General features: G+C 42.1%; 1 protein-coding gene across 1 annotated transcript in view; it reads right to left on the bottom strand.

Moving 5' to 3' along the window:
* Positions 1-19,151, bottom strand: part of PANX1 (pannexin 1) — a 45,904-nt gene that overhangs the window by 4,615 nt on the left and 22,138 nt on the right. The window contains exons 3-4 of the mRNA XM_074956721.1: positions 2,986-3,209; positions 1,216-1,883 (exon numbers count right to left, since the gene is read on the bottom strand). Coding sequence (XP_074812822.1) covers positions 1,216-1,883; positions 2,986-3,209 — 892 coding nt within the window. The remainder of the gene's footprint in view (positions 1-1,215; positions 1,884-2,985; positions 3,210-19,151) is intronic.

Raw genomic sequence — 19,151 nt, 5'->3', positions numbered from 1 at the left:
CCCTACTGATGTTAGCTATGCTGACAGAATCCCTCTAACTGTATCTACACTGGGGGATTTGTCAGCATACCTATGTCGGTCAGAAATGTGGTTTTTTTTTTTTCATATTCCTGGCTGTCATAACCATGTTGCTGTAAGTTTTAACTGTAGATCAAGCCTTAGGAATCCTTTGGTGCAGAGTACTACCCCCCTTAATGGGCTCCCTCCACCCCCAAACAGGGGAGGTTTGTACAGGGAGCATGAGAGAAGTCTAGCTGGCTTAGTGGCTTATACATAAATAGTTTCCCTTGCCACACAGAGTAGACAGCCAGCAATAACAGGGCTCTGCTGCTACCCTGGCGCTAAAAGGAGTCCCTTCCCCAATACCACCCATCGGATCTCGCGTGTGTGTGAGAGAGAAGAGGGAGGATTAACTTCTATGCATCTTTGTTCCTGTAGCCTGAAGAATACCAGCCTTTCACACCGTCTTTAAAACAAAATCATGACACCACTAACTTCCCCATCTTATCTTAGTTCTATCTCTAAATGCAAACACATTGTACAGTGACTGTACACTTTACTACTTTGTGATTGATCCAAAGGACTAAGAACTCAGTAACCAACAGCTGCTACCACCACTTCTGCTAGGCTTAAAGCTGATGAGACCTGAAGTCAGGAAGGGCTAACACAGATCTAAGAGCCTCTTCTGGCTCTAGCCCTCTGCCACAGGTTAGACCCCTACCCACAAATCATGCAGGATAGCTAAGACAGGCACATGACTTCCTTACTTTTTTCCTTACCCATCAGTTCAAATTACCCAAGTAATATTATTGCACAAACACCATATTAATTGGAAGTGACATTTCTCAAAAGCAAGTGCCTAAGCTGTAGGTGGAAAAATTGCATCTTTGCTTATATATTTTGCAGGCACACTTTAGGCATCTATTTTTGAAAATTTGGTCCATTATGACAAACAAATAAAAATACTACAATAGCTTTCAACAACATAACCCTCCTGTGGTTTAATTGAAGTTATAAGAATATAAGCAGACTGTATTGTTAGGTATAAGCTAGTCAATTTTCTTATACAGCACATTTAAGTCTTTGCACACAATAATTCTAAGGCTTCTATTTGCTTAGATGCAGAATTCCATAATATAAGAAACAATTTTTCTTCTTATTCAGGCCTATATTAATGGATACACCATTTAAACACAACAAGCAGCCCAACTTTACCTTGTAGTTCTGTTGTACTCCTTTCTGGTTCTTCTGTAATTTTCTCTTCAGGCTTCTCTTTTACAGCTGCTGGCTTCCCATCTACAGTATCTGTCATCTTAATCGTACCAAGGTTTGGCAACAGTTGGATTATGTTACATTTCCCAGTGCCTGCAATATTCTCCAGCACTTTGAGGCACTTGTATGATTTCAGCTCACTTACATTTTCCTCAATGAAGAGGAGGTAGAGGCTTAAATCATCATAATTTGACTTGAGTTTCAGAACATCAAACGTTGGCAGAATTTCATATACTTTAAGAATGTCTGAGCTTCGCCTGAATGGGACGAGCATGGCATACATTACAAGAGGCATCACCAAAAGATACACAATTAAGTTAATGTAACTGAGTAGCTGGAAGACACCAACAGCAATAAGCTTACATTGAATTAGTTCTGGAACTGTAGTGTCATTCTTTAAGATTCCAGTTTTGATGGTGCACAAAAACTCATCAGTCATAGAGGAGAGACTGATATAATAGCCCAGATAGAGGCATGCAAACAGGATAATTGCTAGTGTTAGTAAACGGCAAACAACATATTTGATTATTAAGTTTTTGGAGGTTTTCTTTGTCTTCAGGTATTGTTCCACAATGGGGTATTTAAAGTGGCTTTCAGATATCTCCCACAAACTGGAAAAAGAAAAAAAAAAACCAGACCAATCATTGCAAGAATCATTTTGCCATATTAAATAAGCCGAACACTTTGACACACACAAACAAAAGGCCTGATTCTGATCTCACAGACACTGTTGTAAATCACGAGTTACTCTACTGAAATCAATGAAGTAGCACTTGTGTAAAACAGATGTGAGGGCAATCTCAAAACCAGAATTCCGGTACATTCATTAGGACTGAATACAACTGTTTACAAGACAAGTAGAAAGGTCAACAGGAAAAATGCCCAAGCCTCAAACAGAATAAGTAAAATACTAAAAAGAAATTTTTAAATGCAACTCAAGCATTGATACTCAAATCCAACCTAAGAGAAAGAGCGGACACAGCTGCAACATGTCTTACATTAAGATGAAAATGGCATTTTACCTGCCAGGACCTAACTTCAGAGATCCATGCCTACTCACTATTAAAGAAACAATTTTCAGTTCTTATTTGTAATTTTTATTTCGTCTGAAGAAAGAGAAGAGGGGAAATTGCTGCACTGTCCAGGGAGACTGTGAAACTGAGGTTGGTTAGAATAGTGCAGCAACTAATTCAAGAGAGGGAGACTGGAAAAGACAAATATTTTAAAAAGAAGAAAAAGAAAAAAGGAGTCTTTGCAGAAACAGCTCTGAGACGAACAGCATGGCAGGGGAGCCCAGTATTGGCTTTCCACATCAAAGGATGTGAAAAATAACTATACCGGTAGGTAAGGAATGCAGCCACCAGCACTTCCTAATGCTGTTTTAGGCAATACTGACATCCATTGTAGCAAAGGAAACAGAGCCACCTCAGGCTGGGACTGGTCTACAAAGGGAGAGGAAGAAGACCTGATTTTCAAGTATTTTGTTTGAAAAAAGTAGCTATTTGCAAGTTCTAACTCCACACACACATTTTATTATCAATTTGGGATCTTAAATTTTTAATCACAGTTTTAAAAAAACATTTCAGCTCATCTTTAAAATGTCTGCTATAAATTTACGGTATGTGTCTGTGATTTACAAGTGTTCCAAACATATTATCCTTATTAAAGGCTAAAAGAAATAAAGGCCAAAAATACCAAGCTACAGCACCTTACCTCTGTGTCAAGTTTTCATTAACAGCTGGAGGCAGGCTACCGGGGTCTCTAGTGTCTCCACTGTGAAAGCTATTAGCTGCTTTGATTGCCCTGTTGTAGGCCTTGTCAAGTTCTTCCATAATAAATTTCAGATCTGAGCAAAGATGAGGTGCTGCAGTGAAGCGCCAGAACAAGCATGGTAGATACAACAGGATAGCAACTAGTAGCAGGATATATGGGAAAAACTGGAAGAGAAAAATAGCATTACAAGTTGTTAGATTAGAATCAATCTGTAACAAAACAAGCCAAATAAGAATATTTTCTTGGGCAAGGCACTCTGTTTTATAAAACCCATTCTCACACTAACCAGGGTGAGTAGGAAACTTTCTTAGTGGGTTGGGGGAAGGGGGAAGCCAAAAATTTATGCAGAATTTAAGCTTTTGTTCTTTTTTAAAGAAAGAAAAAGAAACTAAACCAGGAAATAGTCCTATAGCTACAAAGAAAAGCTCCCATTGAGAACTAATGCAGAGCCATCTTCCTGAGTGTGCAGACAGACAGATCCACTGCCTCTGCTGCTGCTCAGAGTTTGCCAAACAGAAGCAGAGTGAACGTAACAAAATTCAGGACCACATTTTCACCACGGCTATTCAGAACTGTGTGGGCCAGTGTGAAACTGACAAGAACGTCATTTGATGTGGACACAGTAGCAAAATGAGGACAGACACATGCATGGCATTAAACAGCTGGCCGCACCTTTTATTAAGCTTTAACACAAGGGAGGGGCACTACCTTCCCATCACTCATACTCTCCTATACCAGGCATTTAATTGGATCCAGTGCAGGGGTTACAGAGCTCTGACCATATACCATGGTGTAGGCTCTCCTCAGCCTACTCCCCCAACGCCCAGGATTCAGTTCTCTGAGTCCTAGCACCCTTCGTTATGGCGAGGGAGACAGAGGGTGTAGAGGGATGGGGACCTTGGCCATGGGAGTGACAAAGTCTCACCTTATCCCATGAGCCCAAGGGCCATCACCAAAATCCCAGGTCTTCTACCTCAGCGAACTATTCATTTTATTTTTTGACTGCACTGGAAACAGGCTGCAAGTTGTGAGGAATTAACAACTCAACCCAAGAACCTCAGTTAAGTACTAAGCACCTTTGTACTTAACCAATTGTGGCTCGAAGGTGCTGCGAGGAAGGCGAAAAACTCCCTAATTCTCAGTCAACTGGCCCCAGGAGAAAAAAATTCCTTCCTGATCCCCAAATTGGAGATTGGCTAGACCCGCAGCACCTGTCAGGCCGGGTTCCCATTCCTAGTTCAGGATGGGTAGGGTGGGCTGCTGGAACGGAGCAGAAGAGGATCCACATGGCCCCAGTTCCAGGTTGAATCCTGGGAGCTGGGAAATGTAGGCCAATCAGCAGCCCACCCTACCTGGGAGTTGGTCAATTGCAGGGCTCTACATATTGGTCTCTTGGTAGTAATTGTTTCATAAAACTTTCAAACCTGATTAAGTGTTACTACTTTCTTCCTATATAAGGATGGTTATAAAACACATGTACTGTAAGCTTATAACACTATTCATGCCAGTATAGCCTACTCAATGCATGCTCTTATCACGTGTAAATAAATCATATAATAATGGCAATACATTCTCACGGTTGTTTGTAGTAGTGCTGTAGCTGCACTGGTCCCAGGATGAGACAGAGACAAGTGGGGGAGATAATGTCTTTTATTGGACCAACTTCTGTTGGTGGATGGGACAAGCTTTTGAACGTCACAGAGCTCTTCTTCTGGTCTTCTCGTCCCTTCCACCAATCTCACCCACTTTGTCCCTCTCAATATATTCTCAAGGGACATTTATATTAAATGTATAATGTATAAAGCAGCAATAATATCTGAAAATCCTTTCAAATGCATATATTGTCTAATTCTACCAAACATGATTATCCATCTTATTCATCCATGAACTTCTAAATTACCATGCTTAACTTTTAGTTCAAAGCATATTCTAATGAACTCCAGTATCAGAACCCAGGGAATTGTAATTATAGTCATGATGAACAAAATTCATTTGGTTTTAAATTATAAATTTTTTTTTCCCCTCAACACATACATTTGAAAGTCCATGAAGAGATCATCAGCTGGTTCAAATGGATGATGTAGTTCTACTGAAGTCAACGGATCTACACAGATTTCACCAGCTGAGGATCTGGCCCACTCAGTTGGTCACTGTGGCTAGTAGCCCTCTCTTGCATTTTCAGCAAAGATAAAGATGCTACCTGAATCTGCTCTGTGTTACCTGATGCACATACGCCTATGGAGGAAAGCTGCTTCCAACATCTAACACAACTGTGACAAAATCCTGTGAATTGCCTCGACTCTTACTCACTCTCTTAGCATACCTTTATACATATACCTTAGGAAACAATGTCTCTCAACAGCAGGAGACGATACACACTCTGACTACAATTAACATGCCAATCAGGAAATGTGCCGTGTTCTAAAACGGTAACAGCCAAGTCAAAAATTTGCAAGCATTAATCATAGTAAATAACAAATTTGTGAAGCATTAATTGCTGATTAAAACCTGAAATTGCTGTGCTACGTGTGGCATGGGAAGCTTAACTACTTCAGCTTCTATTGCTGGCCACTACTTATATTGCTTGATCCCATCACAGTTATATGTGGGCAAAGATACTGGTTCAGTTTTCCAAGTCCTCAAGAAAAATAGTGCCATTGTGCACACATTTTATAATCAGAACAGATGGGGCAGGGTGCAAGGGGGACTAGCCCAGACACAAATTAGTTTTCAAAAACTCATCATGATTAGGAAGTGAGGAAGACTGTGATTTGGGTGGGTGGGGGACTTTCTAGCCAGCAAGGACCAAGTGCTGGGCTGGGGGCCATGCTGCTTCTGCAAAGGAGCCTGTCCCTACCCCCTCACACCCAAAAAGGGGATGGCTACAGGGGGGACTGGCCTATAACAGTGTCAATGACCCTTCTTAGCCAGCAGGGACTCAGCTGCTGAGCTGGGCACATACCTTTACACCTCCTGGGTTGTGGGCTGGTTGTGGAATTTATTTACTTTGAAATCTTGTCCTTCTCCACCCATCCACAGCTCTCACCACATCCATCTTCTGCCTCATAGCATCAGTTATCCTCCCTTTGCCCCACTGGCTCCATCACCCCTTCCTGGTTTCTCTCACCCCTCTACAGTCCCTCATCACCCCTATCTCGTCCTCTTCCCCTTTCCACCTCAATCTTCTCCCTCTTCTCAGCCACAGCCATACCCTCTTCCTCACCTCTCATGATATTTACCCAGCTGTGGCCCTCCCTCCATTCCCCACCTCCTGCACCTGTCCCAGACCCCACCTCTGCCCCTCTTGTGCCTCCGTTCCTAACCTCATGCCCATCCCCCTCATTCCCCCTCTCTTGATGTCTCTGGACCACCCACTCCATCTCTTATTTAAAAAAAATTACATCAATCCAGAACCTCTTCCTATCTTGCTTCTTTCAGCTCCTGTCTCTCACAGAGACCTGGATCTCTTTGTTCAACATTGCCTCTTTAGCTGCCCTCCTACAGAGAGGCCTTTCCTTCTCTCACACTCCCCACCATGGATCAGACCATGAGCTGGAGGTGGGGGTCACAAAAGCAGAAGTTTCTTGTCTGCTCTCCTCCTCTAACCCCTCCATGTGCCTCTCCATTTCCTGCTCTCCCTCTTACCCACTTTCATCCCCTCCCCTACTCTTCTCCTTAATCTCATTCTCCTGTGGCTCTTTCACCTCACAATACAAGCATGTTCCAGTCTCTCCCATCTTTAAAAAACCCCAACATGTTTGACCCCACTTGCCCCCCCTTCCCCAGTCTCCTTTTCATCTCTAAGCTCATTGAACACACTTCAGAATCACTATCTGGAGTTCCTCTCCTCCAACTCCATTCTAGACCCTCTCCAATCCGGCTTCCACCACTTGCACTCAAATGAAATTGCTCTCACCAGAGTCTCTAATGACCTCTTCCTAGCCGGAGCTCAGAACCAGTACTCCATCCTCATCCTCCTTGACCTATCAACTGCCTTCTACACAGTCAACCATGCTTTTCTTCTTGAAATCTTTTCCTCCCTGGGCTTCCACAGCACTGTCCTCTCCTGGTTCTCTCTCATCTCTCCTTCACTGTGTCCTTCAGGGGATCCTCCTCGTCCCTCATCCAGCTTTTTGTGGAGTTTCCACTGCGATCTTTCCGGGATCCCCTTCTTTTCTCCCTCTACACCTTATCTCTGGGTAAACTCATCTTCAAACACAAATTCAATTACCAATCGCTGTACTGATGACTCACAGATCTACCTCTCTGCTCCAGACCTGTCTCCTTCTGTTCAAACTAAAACCTCTGCCTGTCTCTCTGACACCTTCTTCTGCATGTCTGGTCACCAGCTGAAATTCAACATGACTAAAACGCAGCATTCAATCTACCACCTTCAATTCCTTTCCCTCCACCTCTTTTCTCAACCATTGTGCACACCACCACCACCCTGCCTGTCATGCAGCCAAATAACCTGGTTGTCATCTTCAACTTGATCCTCTCTTTAGGTCCTCACATCCAGACTATGTCTAAATATTGTAGATTATTTCTGTATAACATCTGTAAGATACAGCCTTTCCTATCCATCCACACAGCTAAAACTCGCACCCAGTCTCTCATCATCTCAAATCTCAATTACTGCAACATTATTCTCTCTGACCTTGACAAATGCAATCTTGTCCCTGCATCCATTCAGAATGCAGTTGCAAATTTCATTTTCCTAACCCACTGCTTTGACCATGTCATGCCCCTCTTTTTGCATTCTCCACTGCCTCCCTTTTCTCTATCAAATTAAACATAAGCTTCTTGCCTTCACTGTTAATGTCCTTTACCATCAATCTGCACCCCACTTATCTTTCATTCAATATCGAGATGTTGACTCCCACCTCTGGTGAGACAATGATGCCAGCCTCCCTCCTCCACTTATTACATTTTCAAACAAGAATCTTTGTGCTTTCTCCCAGGCTACCCCTCATGCTTGGGAGGTGCTCCCCACGAACCTCCACAAACCTACCTCATTATCCTCCTTCAAATCCTCCTTTGCCATGACACCTACAAAAATCCAGACCACTGATTTGTTGAACCTACTGCCTATCTTGCTGACCAATATCATTCCATTGTTTCTTGGTACTCCTCCATCTGTTGTCTCTTATCTTACACCTAGATTGTAAACCCCTTGATGCAGAGACTTTTGTTCTGTGTTTGTACAGTGTGTGGCACAATGGGGTCCGGGTCCATGACTAGGGCAGGTGCTGAGCTAATTAATGATAATATTAATGAGAGCACAAGGGGAACCTTGCAGATGTTTGTTTTGTGTTCCACACCTGGAAAGAAACAGCATTTGTGCCTGTTTTATTTGGAAGCAGCAGTCTTCATTTACCAAGCATTCTATGATGTTTTCAAGGTCTGGTTCATAACCCTCTTTCCTCATCTCATTATTCTCATCAGTTTTTCTTTACGTGTGTTAACTTGTGAACAGAAGATAATTTCCACATGAAACTTCTGATATGAACGCAGAAGCAGAGAAGAAAAGCAAAAGATGATCGGACAGTAGAATCATAGGAGTCAGAATGGAAAGGATTTATTAAATTATCCAGCTCATCTAACCAATATTTAAATAATCTTATTTACACTGCCATACCGATCTTTTAAAAAGAACAGTGGGCAAAATAAGTCTTCACTTTAAAAAAAAAAAATTCATGACATTTGTACCTGGATAAACAACTGGCACTTGGTGTATGGATCAAAGCATGCAATTTGCCTTTCAAAAAAATTTATTTCAATGTCTCACAATTCACAAGGTGGCAGTATTACATCAAGGAGTGGAGAGATGTCTCTGGGATAGTTTGCATTACATTAGCCATGTTTCTAGTTGGTGCTAAAGACTTATATGGTCAAATAAATTGAAGAGTTCTACTATCCCTTAAATGAAATTCAGTTTTGCCCCAGAGTGCTTTAGTTCTAAGATTATGAGTAGGGCCTCTTTTAACAGCATTTTGTGACGTTTATAATGCTGGATGTGAACTAGTAAATATGAATACAGTATACTCCTGTTTATCCGAAACCCTATTATCTGAACCTCCACGTTATCCAAATCCCTTCCTTGTCCCCCAGCATGAGATATGTGCTGCAGAAGGCACATATGTTGTGCAGCTCACGATAGGGGAAAAGGAGGGGATTCGGATAACGCAGAGGTTCAGGTAATAGAGCGGAGACTCCCAGCCAGGACTGCAAGGAGGAGGAAGAGGACAAGTCCCTGGCCACGGGGAGACCATACTGCCGCTGAACAGCTCCTGTGGCAGTGCAGGTGACACCCTGCGTGCACAAAGGGGATGCTGCGATCCTGACGGGGCAGAGCAGAGAGCCCCCCGCCCCCCCCAGCCAGAACCGAGAGAAGAACAAGCCCCTGGCCATGGGGAAGGCCAACCTGCTGCTGAATGGCACTTGCCTTTTCAATTATCCGAACGCCTGATTATCCAAATAAAGTCCATCCCCCCCCATGCTATTTGGATAATCTGGAGTTTAAAAAGAGCTCTCCAACCTGGAGACTCTCATAAATAACCAACCTTCCATACAAATGGACTTTACGAAATAAGACCGGAGATCTACATTACACGCTTCACCTCTCTACAAAGGAAAAAGGAATGTAAGCTGTCTAAAACCCTACCTGCCACTTGGGGCCACAACAGTGGTACCCCTAACTCACCCAGCAATATCGTCAATCTATCCAGCTACACACTCAGCCCGGCAGATGAGTCTGTCCTGTCTCAGGGACTCTCTTTCTGCCCCGCCACCCCCAAAAACATGATACAGTTCTGCGGTGATCTGGAAGCCTACTTCCGCCGTCTCTGACTCAAAGAATACTTTCAAGATAACACTGAACAGCACACTGATACACAGACACCCTCCCACCAACAGCACAAGAAGAAGAACGCCACATGGACTCCTCCTGAGGGTCGAAATGACAGTCTGGACCTATACATAAGATGCTTCTGCCAAAGTGCACAGGTAGAAATTGTGGAAAAACAACATTGCTTGCCTCATAACCTAAGTTGTGCAGAACGCAATGCCATCCACAGCCTCAGAAACAACCCTGACATTATAATCAAAGAGGCTGATAAAGGAGGTGCTGCTGTCATCATGAACAGGTCTGACTACCAAAAGGAGGCTGCCAGACAACTCTCCAATACCAAATTCTACAGGCCACTTTCCTCAGATCCCACTGAGGAATACACTAAGAAACTGCACCATCTACTCAGGACACTCCCTACACTAACACAGGAACAAATCAACATACCCTTAGAGCCCCGACCGGGGTTATTCTATCTACTACCCAAGATCCACAAACCTGGAAATCCTGGACGCCCCATCATCTCGGGCATTGGCACCCTCACTGAAGGACTGTCTGGATATGTGGACTCTCTTCTCAGACCCTACGCCACCAGCACTCCCAGCTATCTCTGTGACACCACTGATTTCCTGAGAAAACTACAATGCATTGGTGATCTTCCAGAAAACACCCTCCTAGCCACTATGGATGTAGAGGCTCTCTACACAAACATCCCACACACAGATGGAATACAAGCTGTCAGGAACAGTATCCCTGATGATGCCACAGCCCAACTGTTTGCTGAACTCTGTGACTTTATCCTCATGCACAATTACTTCAAATTCGGTGACAATATTTACCTCCAGACCAGTGACACAGCTATGGGCACCTGCATGGCCGCACAATATGCCAACATTTTTATGGCTGACCTGGAACAACGCTTCCTCAGCTCTTGTCCACTCACGCCCCTTCTCTACCTATGCTACATTGATGACATCTTCATCATCTGGACCCATGGGAAGGAAACCCTGGAAGAATTCCACCATGATTTCAATAGCTTCCACCCCACCATTAACCTCAGCCTGGACCAATCTACACGGGAGGTCCACTTCCTAGGCATCACGGTGCAAGTAAGTGACGGTCACATTAACAGCACCCTATACCAAAAACCCACCGACCACTATGCTTACCTTCATGCCTCCAGCTTCCACCCTGGACACACCACACAATCCATTGTCTACAGCCAAGCGCTGAGGTACAACTGCATTTGCTCCAATCCCTCAGACAGAGACCAACACCTACAAGATCTTCATCAAGCACTCTCAAATATATGATACCCACACGAGGAAATAAGGAAACAGATAAACGTGTACCCAGAAGCCAGACGTGTACCCAGAAGCCTCCTGCTGCAAGACAAGCCCAAGAAAGAAACCAAGAGAACTCCACTGGCCATCACATACAGTCCTCAACTAAAACCTCTCCAACGCATCATCAGTGAACTTCAACCCATCCTGGACAATGATCCCTCACTTTCACAGGCCTTGGGAGGCAGGCCAGTCCTCACCCACAGACAGCCCGCCAACCTGAAGCATATTCTCACCAGCAACTACACACCGCACCATAGTAACTCTAACTCAGGAACCAATCCATGCAACAAACCTCGATGCCAACTCTGCCCACATATCTACACCAGCGACACCATCACAGCACCTAACCAGATCAGCCACACCATCACCGGTTCATTCACCTGCATGTCCACCAATGTAATATACGCCATCACGTGCTAGCAATGCCCCACTGCTATGTACGTTGGCCAAACTGGACAGTCCCTGCGTAAAAGGATAAATGGACACAAATCAGATATTAGAAATGGCAATATACAAAAACCCGTAGAACACTACTTCAACCTCGCTGGACCCACAATAGCAGATGTAAAGGTAGCCATCCTGAAGCAAAAAAACTTCAGGACCAGACTTCAATGAGAAACTGCTGAGCTTCAGTTCATTTACAAATTTGACACCATCAGCTCAGGATTAAACAAAGACTGTGAATGGCTAGCCAACTACAAAAGCAGTTTCTCCTCCCTTGGTATTCACACCTCAACTGCTAGAAGAGGGCCTCATCCTCCCCGATTGAACTAACCTCGTTATCCCTAGCTTGATTCTTGCTTGCATATTTATACCTAACCTCTGGAAATTTCCACTACATGCATCCGACGAAGTGGGTATTCACCCACGAAAGCTTATGCTCCATTACATCTGTTAGTCTATAAGGTGCCACAGGACTCTTTGCCGCTTTTACAGATCCAGACTAACACGGCTACCCCTGTGATACTGGAGTTTACTGTACACGCAAAAGGCCCTTCCTTCGTGATTAGGATTCAGATAACCGAAGCCATTTGTAGGAAATGTTCAAATTCTGAACATCACCAGTTAAAGTCTATCTACGTGTGTCAATACGCTATTGGAACGATCAGGGTCCGCACACCCCAAGGGAAGAACAGAAGGTTCAAATCCCAAAAATGAGCAGTTGAACCAACTGACTGCATATTGTATTATTGTACCATAAAAGTATAATGAGAAAGGTCTTTTATGAAAACTTATAATGTTCTGAACTTGATGATCATTGTGAGATATGTAGATGTCATACAGTGTCTATCTCAGACTGTGGTTATAAATTTATGCATTTATGTATGCAGAAAACTGTTCATAACCTGTACTACAACTTCAAGTACACCTCATGGCAGGGAGGAGTACCTCACAAAAAAATCAAACTTCAAATACCCATCCATTGTCCAGCCCAGGAGAAGACAATGATGAATTATTAGACACACCCATCCTAGATTATCCCCCATGCTGAATAATCATGAGTCACCACAACAGGAAAGGAAAAAGAAAAGTTCTAGAAAAAGAGCTCAAAGGGCTGAAACAGGAGGAGAGTAGGAGAGCCAAGAGCCTGGTCTACATGAGAAAATTAATTCGGCTTAACTATGTCACTCGAGGGTATGAAAAATCCACACTCCTGAGTGGTGTAGTTAAGCCAACCTAACTCCCAGTGTAGACAGCACTAGGCAATGGAAGAATTCTTCTGTCCAGCAAGTTACCACCTCTCAGGGAGGTGGATTTCCCATGCAAATAGGAAAACTCCTCCTGTCAGCGTATGAAGTGTTTACACTGAAGTGCTACAGTGGCAGAGCGGAAGCTGTGCCTCTGTAGCACTTCAAGCATAAATAAGCCCTAAGGTGTGTGCTTCCCTTTCTCTGGGTCTTTGGCAGCAGCTCAGAGTAAATGCTGTGTGATTGTTACTCTGGGTGTCTGGGATGGGCATCTTGGGGTATCATGGGTGGAACTGGGAGCAAACATTACATATACATAGCATGTTCCCATCCAAGCTGAGCAATATTTCTGCCTGACAAGCCAATGGAAGTTAAGGATGCTAGAAGCAACATTACCTGTCATTCTGTGCAAACTATTCCCTCGGATAAGGGTGCAGGTGGCTAGCTCCTGGAGTAGCCCCTTTTCAAGGAGACAAGCAGAGTCCAAGCAAACAAGGTGAATAAAGTAAAACAATGTACCTGGCTCCATGTGGCTGGAGCTGGTTTTCCTGGTGGATCCTTGAGCTCTGCAGTGTTTGGAGACCACTCCCTTTGACCCCTCTGGGAAACTACAAACCCCTCACACTTGTGAACAGGGCAGCTGTCAGCAATTCCCAAAGGTGAGTTTTCTGAGTCTTTGTTCTCGTTTCCAAGAGATTGTACTCTGAGAAAGTACAATGTCAGCCATGTTATTAAAGAAACATTGAAATCAATGGTCCCACTTACGGAGTAAGGTCCTACTCAGTGCAAGTTAGAGTGGCAGAACTGGAAACTAAGTATAGCTTCCACAGCCAGGCTACGAATGTCCTGTGATTAACATTATTAAACCAGAACGATAAACTGAAATATTAACACACGACTTCAAAAACAATACAGTATAAAAGGGATTAGTCTTGCAGCACCATCTGCCTGTATTTTGTGAGTAAGACTCACAGCAGAGTAATCAAAGATGCAAAATTTGCTCTGGTAATCTTCTGCAGCTCCTATCTGCCACCACACTGCGCAATATACGAGACATCATTTTATATGTTAATGATAGCTCTAGTAACATGATTTATAATGACTTCAGTATTTTAAAGCCTCTCTCCCCCTCAGTGATATCACTGACACATTATTTACAAAAGTATTTTCTTATGTTATGTACTTTCCTGAAAAGATATAAAATTAAGTCACAAAATATATTTGATAATCTATGAAAGCCACAAAAGAAATGTATTACTTTCTTACCCTACTGACCACTATTACATGTAAGCCACCAAATCTGACACCAGGTATTAATTCATATTAATTAAAAAGAAAACTTTAAACCAGATTTTCAGCAGAGTTCAGGGCTATATTTTTCCAGTGTTCTGTACCCACACTGGGGCCAGATTTTCATGAGAGCTCATAGGTTGAGCTCTTTTGAAAACACAACCATTTATTTACCTACCTAACTGGAAGTCGAACTTTTTCAAAAATACTAGCCTAAGACTTAGACATGGAAAATATTTATTCCAGTGTGTGTCACAGATCCACAGGGTCTGGTCTCTGAGCAGCCAGTTTGGGCAGGGAGTGTAGGAGGAGTGGGGTAGGGTTAGTTGGCTTCTTCTGGCCTTATAATCTATGAAAGTGCTTATTTCTCAAAATTTGGCCCAAAGAGATTGACACCTGTCAGTTTGCCAGTTTTTTATCCATTTAATGTGCACCAAGTTAATTTTGACAGGTTTCAGAGTAGCAGCCGTGTTAGTCTGTATTCGCAAAAAGAAAAGGAGTACTTGTGGCACCTTAGAGACCAACAAATTTATTTGAGCATAGGCTCACGAAAGCTTATGCTTAAACAAATTTGTCAGTCTCTAAGGTGCCACAAGTACTCCTTTTCTTCATGTTAATTTTGTATCGTTTTAGTTGTTTTATCAAAATGTCATATGGTACCAAGTCAAATGCCTTACAGAAGTCAGTCTGTTATATCCACGCTATTACCTTTTATCAACCAACCTTGAAATCTCATCAAAAAAATATATCAAGTTAGTTTGACAGGATCTATTTTCCATAAACACATGTTGATTGGCTGATACAAAAATTAAAGGAAGGTAATGTAATTAATGCCACTCCGTTGTTTTGTCTACGATCAATATCAGGCTGACAGGCCTATAACTACCTGAGTCATCCAGTTTACCCTTTTAAAATACTGGCATAACAGTGGCTTTCTTCCAGTCTCCTGGAACTCCACCAATGTTCCAAGTGTTATTGAAAATAAACATTAATGGTCTAGCAACAGCCAATTCTTTTAAAACTCTTAGATGCTAGTTACCCAGACTTGCTGATTTCAAAATGTCCACTTTTAGCAGCTACTTTTGAACATCCTCCTGAGTTACTACTGGAATGGAAAATGTTTCATTATCAAAATATGATGCACTTTAACTGTGTATGCAAAATGTGTGCATGAGATGAAGTAAAGTTTGTTTTTAAGTTTGTTTGCATACTCAAATACCTATATTCAATATGTGCAGCTGCTTGTTCTGTCTTTCTCTGTAGGTTCTGACACCACATACAATGAATCTCTACAAAATACTTAAAGCCATACTTCAGGGCTCTTTCCCCAATTTGCACAGAGGGCAGCCTGAATCCCAAGCCTGTAATCTCTCTGTCATGCAGATGATACCATTATCAATTCCTTCAGGAGCTAATAAAAACACTAAAAATAATAAATTAAAAGGGCACTTTAATGTGAGTGATAAATTCATGTTTGGACTGAATCATTTTTTAAAAGTGGAGGTAATAACAGTTGTGGGGCACCCAATAACAGTGTTGTATAAAGGTGGAGCGCTCAATAAGAGCATTATTAAGGTGGAGGCTGAACTAAGGAAGGCACTCGAACACCTGGGGAGCCATGGCATGGGAAGACTCTAGCAACATACAGAAAAGATCGGCTATGGCATGTTCAGCTCTCATTGACTTTCGGATAAATACTTTTGGATAAAATCCAGCAGCACCAGTGTGACCCAAACACTCAGGCTGGTACAGCACTAGTTTAGTGTATTAACTCTAATTTAATAGAGCTGTGAAAACTGCAACCTCAAGACTGAATCAAGCTTTAAGAAAAGTAAATCCTCTGCCATGTAATGAGAAAAGCATAGGGGACAGAAAAAATATAAAATAAGCAAGAACTAGAGCAATATGGGACTAAGACATTTCTCAGGGGGAAGAGAAGGATCAAAAGCTTAGGTTAATTGACTACAGGTTCTGAATTCTTCTGTCTCGTAGGAGAAAGAGAAAGACTATGCCTGGGAAAACCCCTCCACAGATAGAAATGAACTAACAACAATTTCCAGAAGCCAGGAATTAAATTCACTATGGATCCTGTTGAAGTTAATGGGAGTTTTACCATTGGCTTCAGTGGGAGAAAGAGTAGGCATATTACTCATGGAACCCTGAGGGAATGCAATCTGGCTTGGAGATTATCCTGGCCCTAGATCTTAAACTGAATCCCAAACTATTTTCAATACATATGACATTTTCCAACCCACCTGTTTCTTATTTATTTGCTGTTTTATTAATCCATCTCAAAACATGTCCAAAAAAAGTTCCTGTACTTACTCTGCTTTCATTATTACTTATATACTATTATGATTTGAACTAATTTAACATAACACTAAATGCAATTTTAGCTCTCAAAACTTTGATGGTGTTACTTTGACATAGATCAGAAAACAAGCAGCAGCGAGGAGTATTCATTTCAAAGTGAAATGCACTTTCTTCCACCCCCATGCCTTTAACCTAAAAAACACAATGTAGTGCCTCCTTAGCTACTTTAAATGGAGCTCTCCTGCATGCCATTACATCACAGTGGAAAGTGAGTCAGAATAGTAAACAGCACTTGTGGTGCTTTGTAAACAAACGTGTCTCTACAAACCCACAAATACAAACTTGAACACTGTTCTAAAAACTTTGGACCCAAATTTATCTCTGATGTCTCTCTACTGACTTCAGTACCTTGCACTTGGGATGAATTTGGTTAATTTTCCCTTTCTTGAATTAAACAAGGTTCCCATCACTTGTGAATGTCATTGTGCTAACACAAACACAGCGTGCCTTTTTATCTTATCTACACAAAAGGTGCAGGACGATGAGCTTTTACTACCCCATGGCACACAGTGTGTTTTGGGAGACAGCTAAATCCCTTTTCTGATGCGAAAGTGCAATCAATATAGCAAGCAAAGTAACAGGTGCAGCAAGCGGCAGCTATCCCTGGCAACAACAAACGGGAATCAAACACCTAGAGACACCCCAAAGGGAACTGGAAGGTGCTGTTGACAATTATGATGTGGCTCCTGGGACCTCACTAAGCATGAAGACTAATAAAACAGAAATAGAAAGGCATTCATTAACACTGACTTCCCGGCAATGCTTCAGGAGTTCTGTCAAGTATAAATGAGCTCATTTAAGAGTCATTGGGGGTAGCGTAATTCGGCCAGCATTCCAGAGGACATGCTTCCATGCTGATGACACTCGTTAAAAAAAATGCTTTAATTAAATTTGTGACTAACTGCTTGGGGGGAGAATTGTATGTCCCCTGCTCTGTTTTACCTGCATTCTGCCATATATGTCATGTTGTAGCAGTCTCGGATGATGACTCAGCACATGTTGTTCATTTTAAGAACACTTTCACTGCAGATTTCACAAAACACAAAGAAGGTACCAATGTGAGATTTCTAAAGATAGCTACAGCGCTTGACCCAAGATTTAAGAATCTGAACTGCCTTCCAAAATCTGAGAGGGATGAGGTGTGGAGGGAGCATGCTCTCAGAAGTCTTAAAAAAGCAACACTCTGATGTGGAAACTACAGAACCCGAACCAGCAAAAAAGAAAGCTCCTTTGGATTGTTATTGAGCAGAACCTGTCACCAGCATGGACACATGTCCCCTGAAATGATGGTTGAAGAATGAAGGGATGTATGAATCTTTAGCACATCTGGCACGTAAATATCTTGCGACACCGGCTACAACAGTGGCATGCCTGTTCTCACTTTCAGGTAACATTGTAAACAAGAAGTGGGCAGCATTGTCTCCTGCAAATGTAAACAAACTTGTCTGTCTGAGCGATTGGCTGAACAAGTAGGACTGAGCGGACTTGTAGGCTCTAAAATTTTACATTGTTTTATTTTTAAATGCAGGGTTTTTTGTGCATAATTCTACATTTGTAAGTTCAACTTTCATGGTAAAGAGAGTGCACTACCGTACTTGTATGAGGTGAATTGAAATACTATTTCTTTTATTTTTTTTAGAGTGCAAATACTTGTAATCAAAAATAAATATAAAGTGAGCACTGTGCACTTTGTATCCTGTGTTGTCACTGAAATCAATACATTTGAAAATGTAGAAAACATCCAAAAATATTTAAATAAATGATATTCAATTATTGTTTAACAGTGTGATTAATTGCGATTAATTTTTTTAATAATTTGACAGCCCTAATTTAAAGTAAACATCACAAAAAATCATGGGTAATGCTAATTAAACCACTACAGAGAGCATGGTAATAAGGCCATATATCCATCTTTGGGATAGCACCTATTGCCAAAATGACTAAGCCCTTTGGGTAGGGTGACCAGATGTCCCATTTTTAGAGGGACAGTCTCGTTTTTTGGGACTTTTTCTTATATAGGCACCTATTACCCCCACCCCCTCTCCCGTTTTTTCACAGTTGCTATCTGGTAACCCCACCTTTGGGCAAAAATTAAAAACTATGAATGGCTTCAGGTGTTCACCATGGGTAGCATTAAAGGGTCCGCTGCTACGTGCAAGAGAATATCAGTGCCCAATTGTTAGGAACAAAACTAAATAAAGAGAAAGCAAATAACAAAAATTCACCAACTCAAAGGAAAACAAAATAAATACAGACTATTGCTATTAGCTCTGCAATTGGATCTTAGGATCAGACTGTGACAACCTTACTCATGCTAAATGGTCTCATGGACTTCAGCAGGTCTCCAGGAAGAGTCCTACTGAAGCCTGTGGGAGCACTGATAGAGTAAGATACTATTCTACTTACTATGCTACTTGAGTAACGGTGGCAAAATCTGTCCCTTAGTTAATGTCATGAGATGAAACAGAATCCAACTCACTTTCTTATAGCTTTGTGGACTGTACAGTGCTAATAGGAGCAAAAAGGAGTCATTAAAATCAGCAGACATGTCTCGGAATTTAC

The sequence above is a fragment of the Natator depressus genome, chromosome 1 (assembly GCF_965152275.1).
Source record: "Natator depressus isolate rNatDep1 chromosome 1, rNatDep2.hap1, whole genome shotgun sequence".
In the NCBI taxonomy this organism is placed as follows: domain Eukaryota; kingdom Metazoa; phylum Chordata; order Testudines; family Cheloniidae; genus Natator; species Natator depressus.
This window is presented reverse-complemented; position numbering and strand designations above follow the sequence as displayed.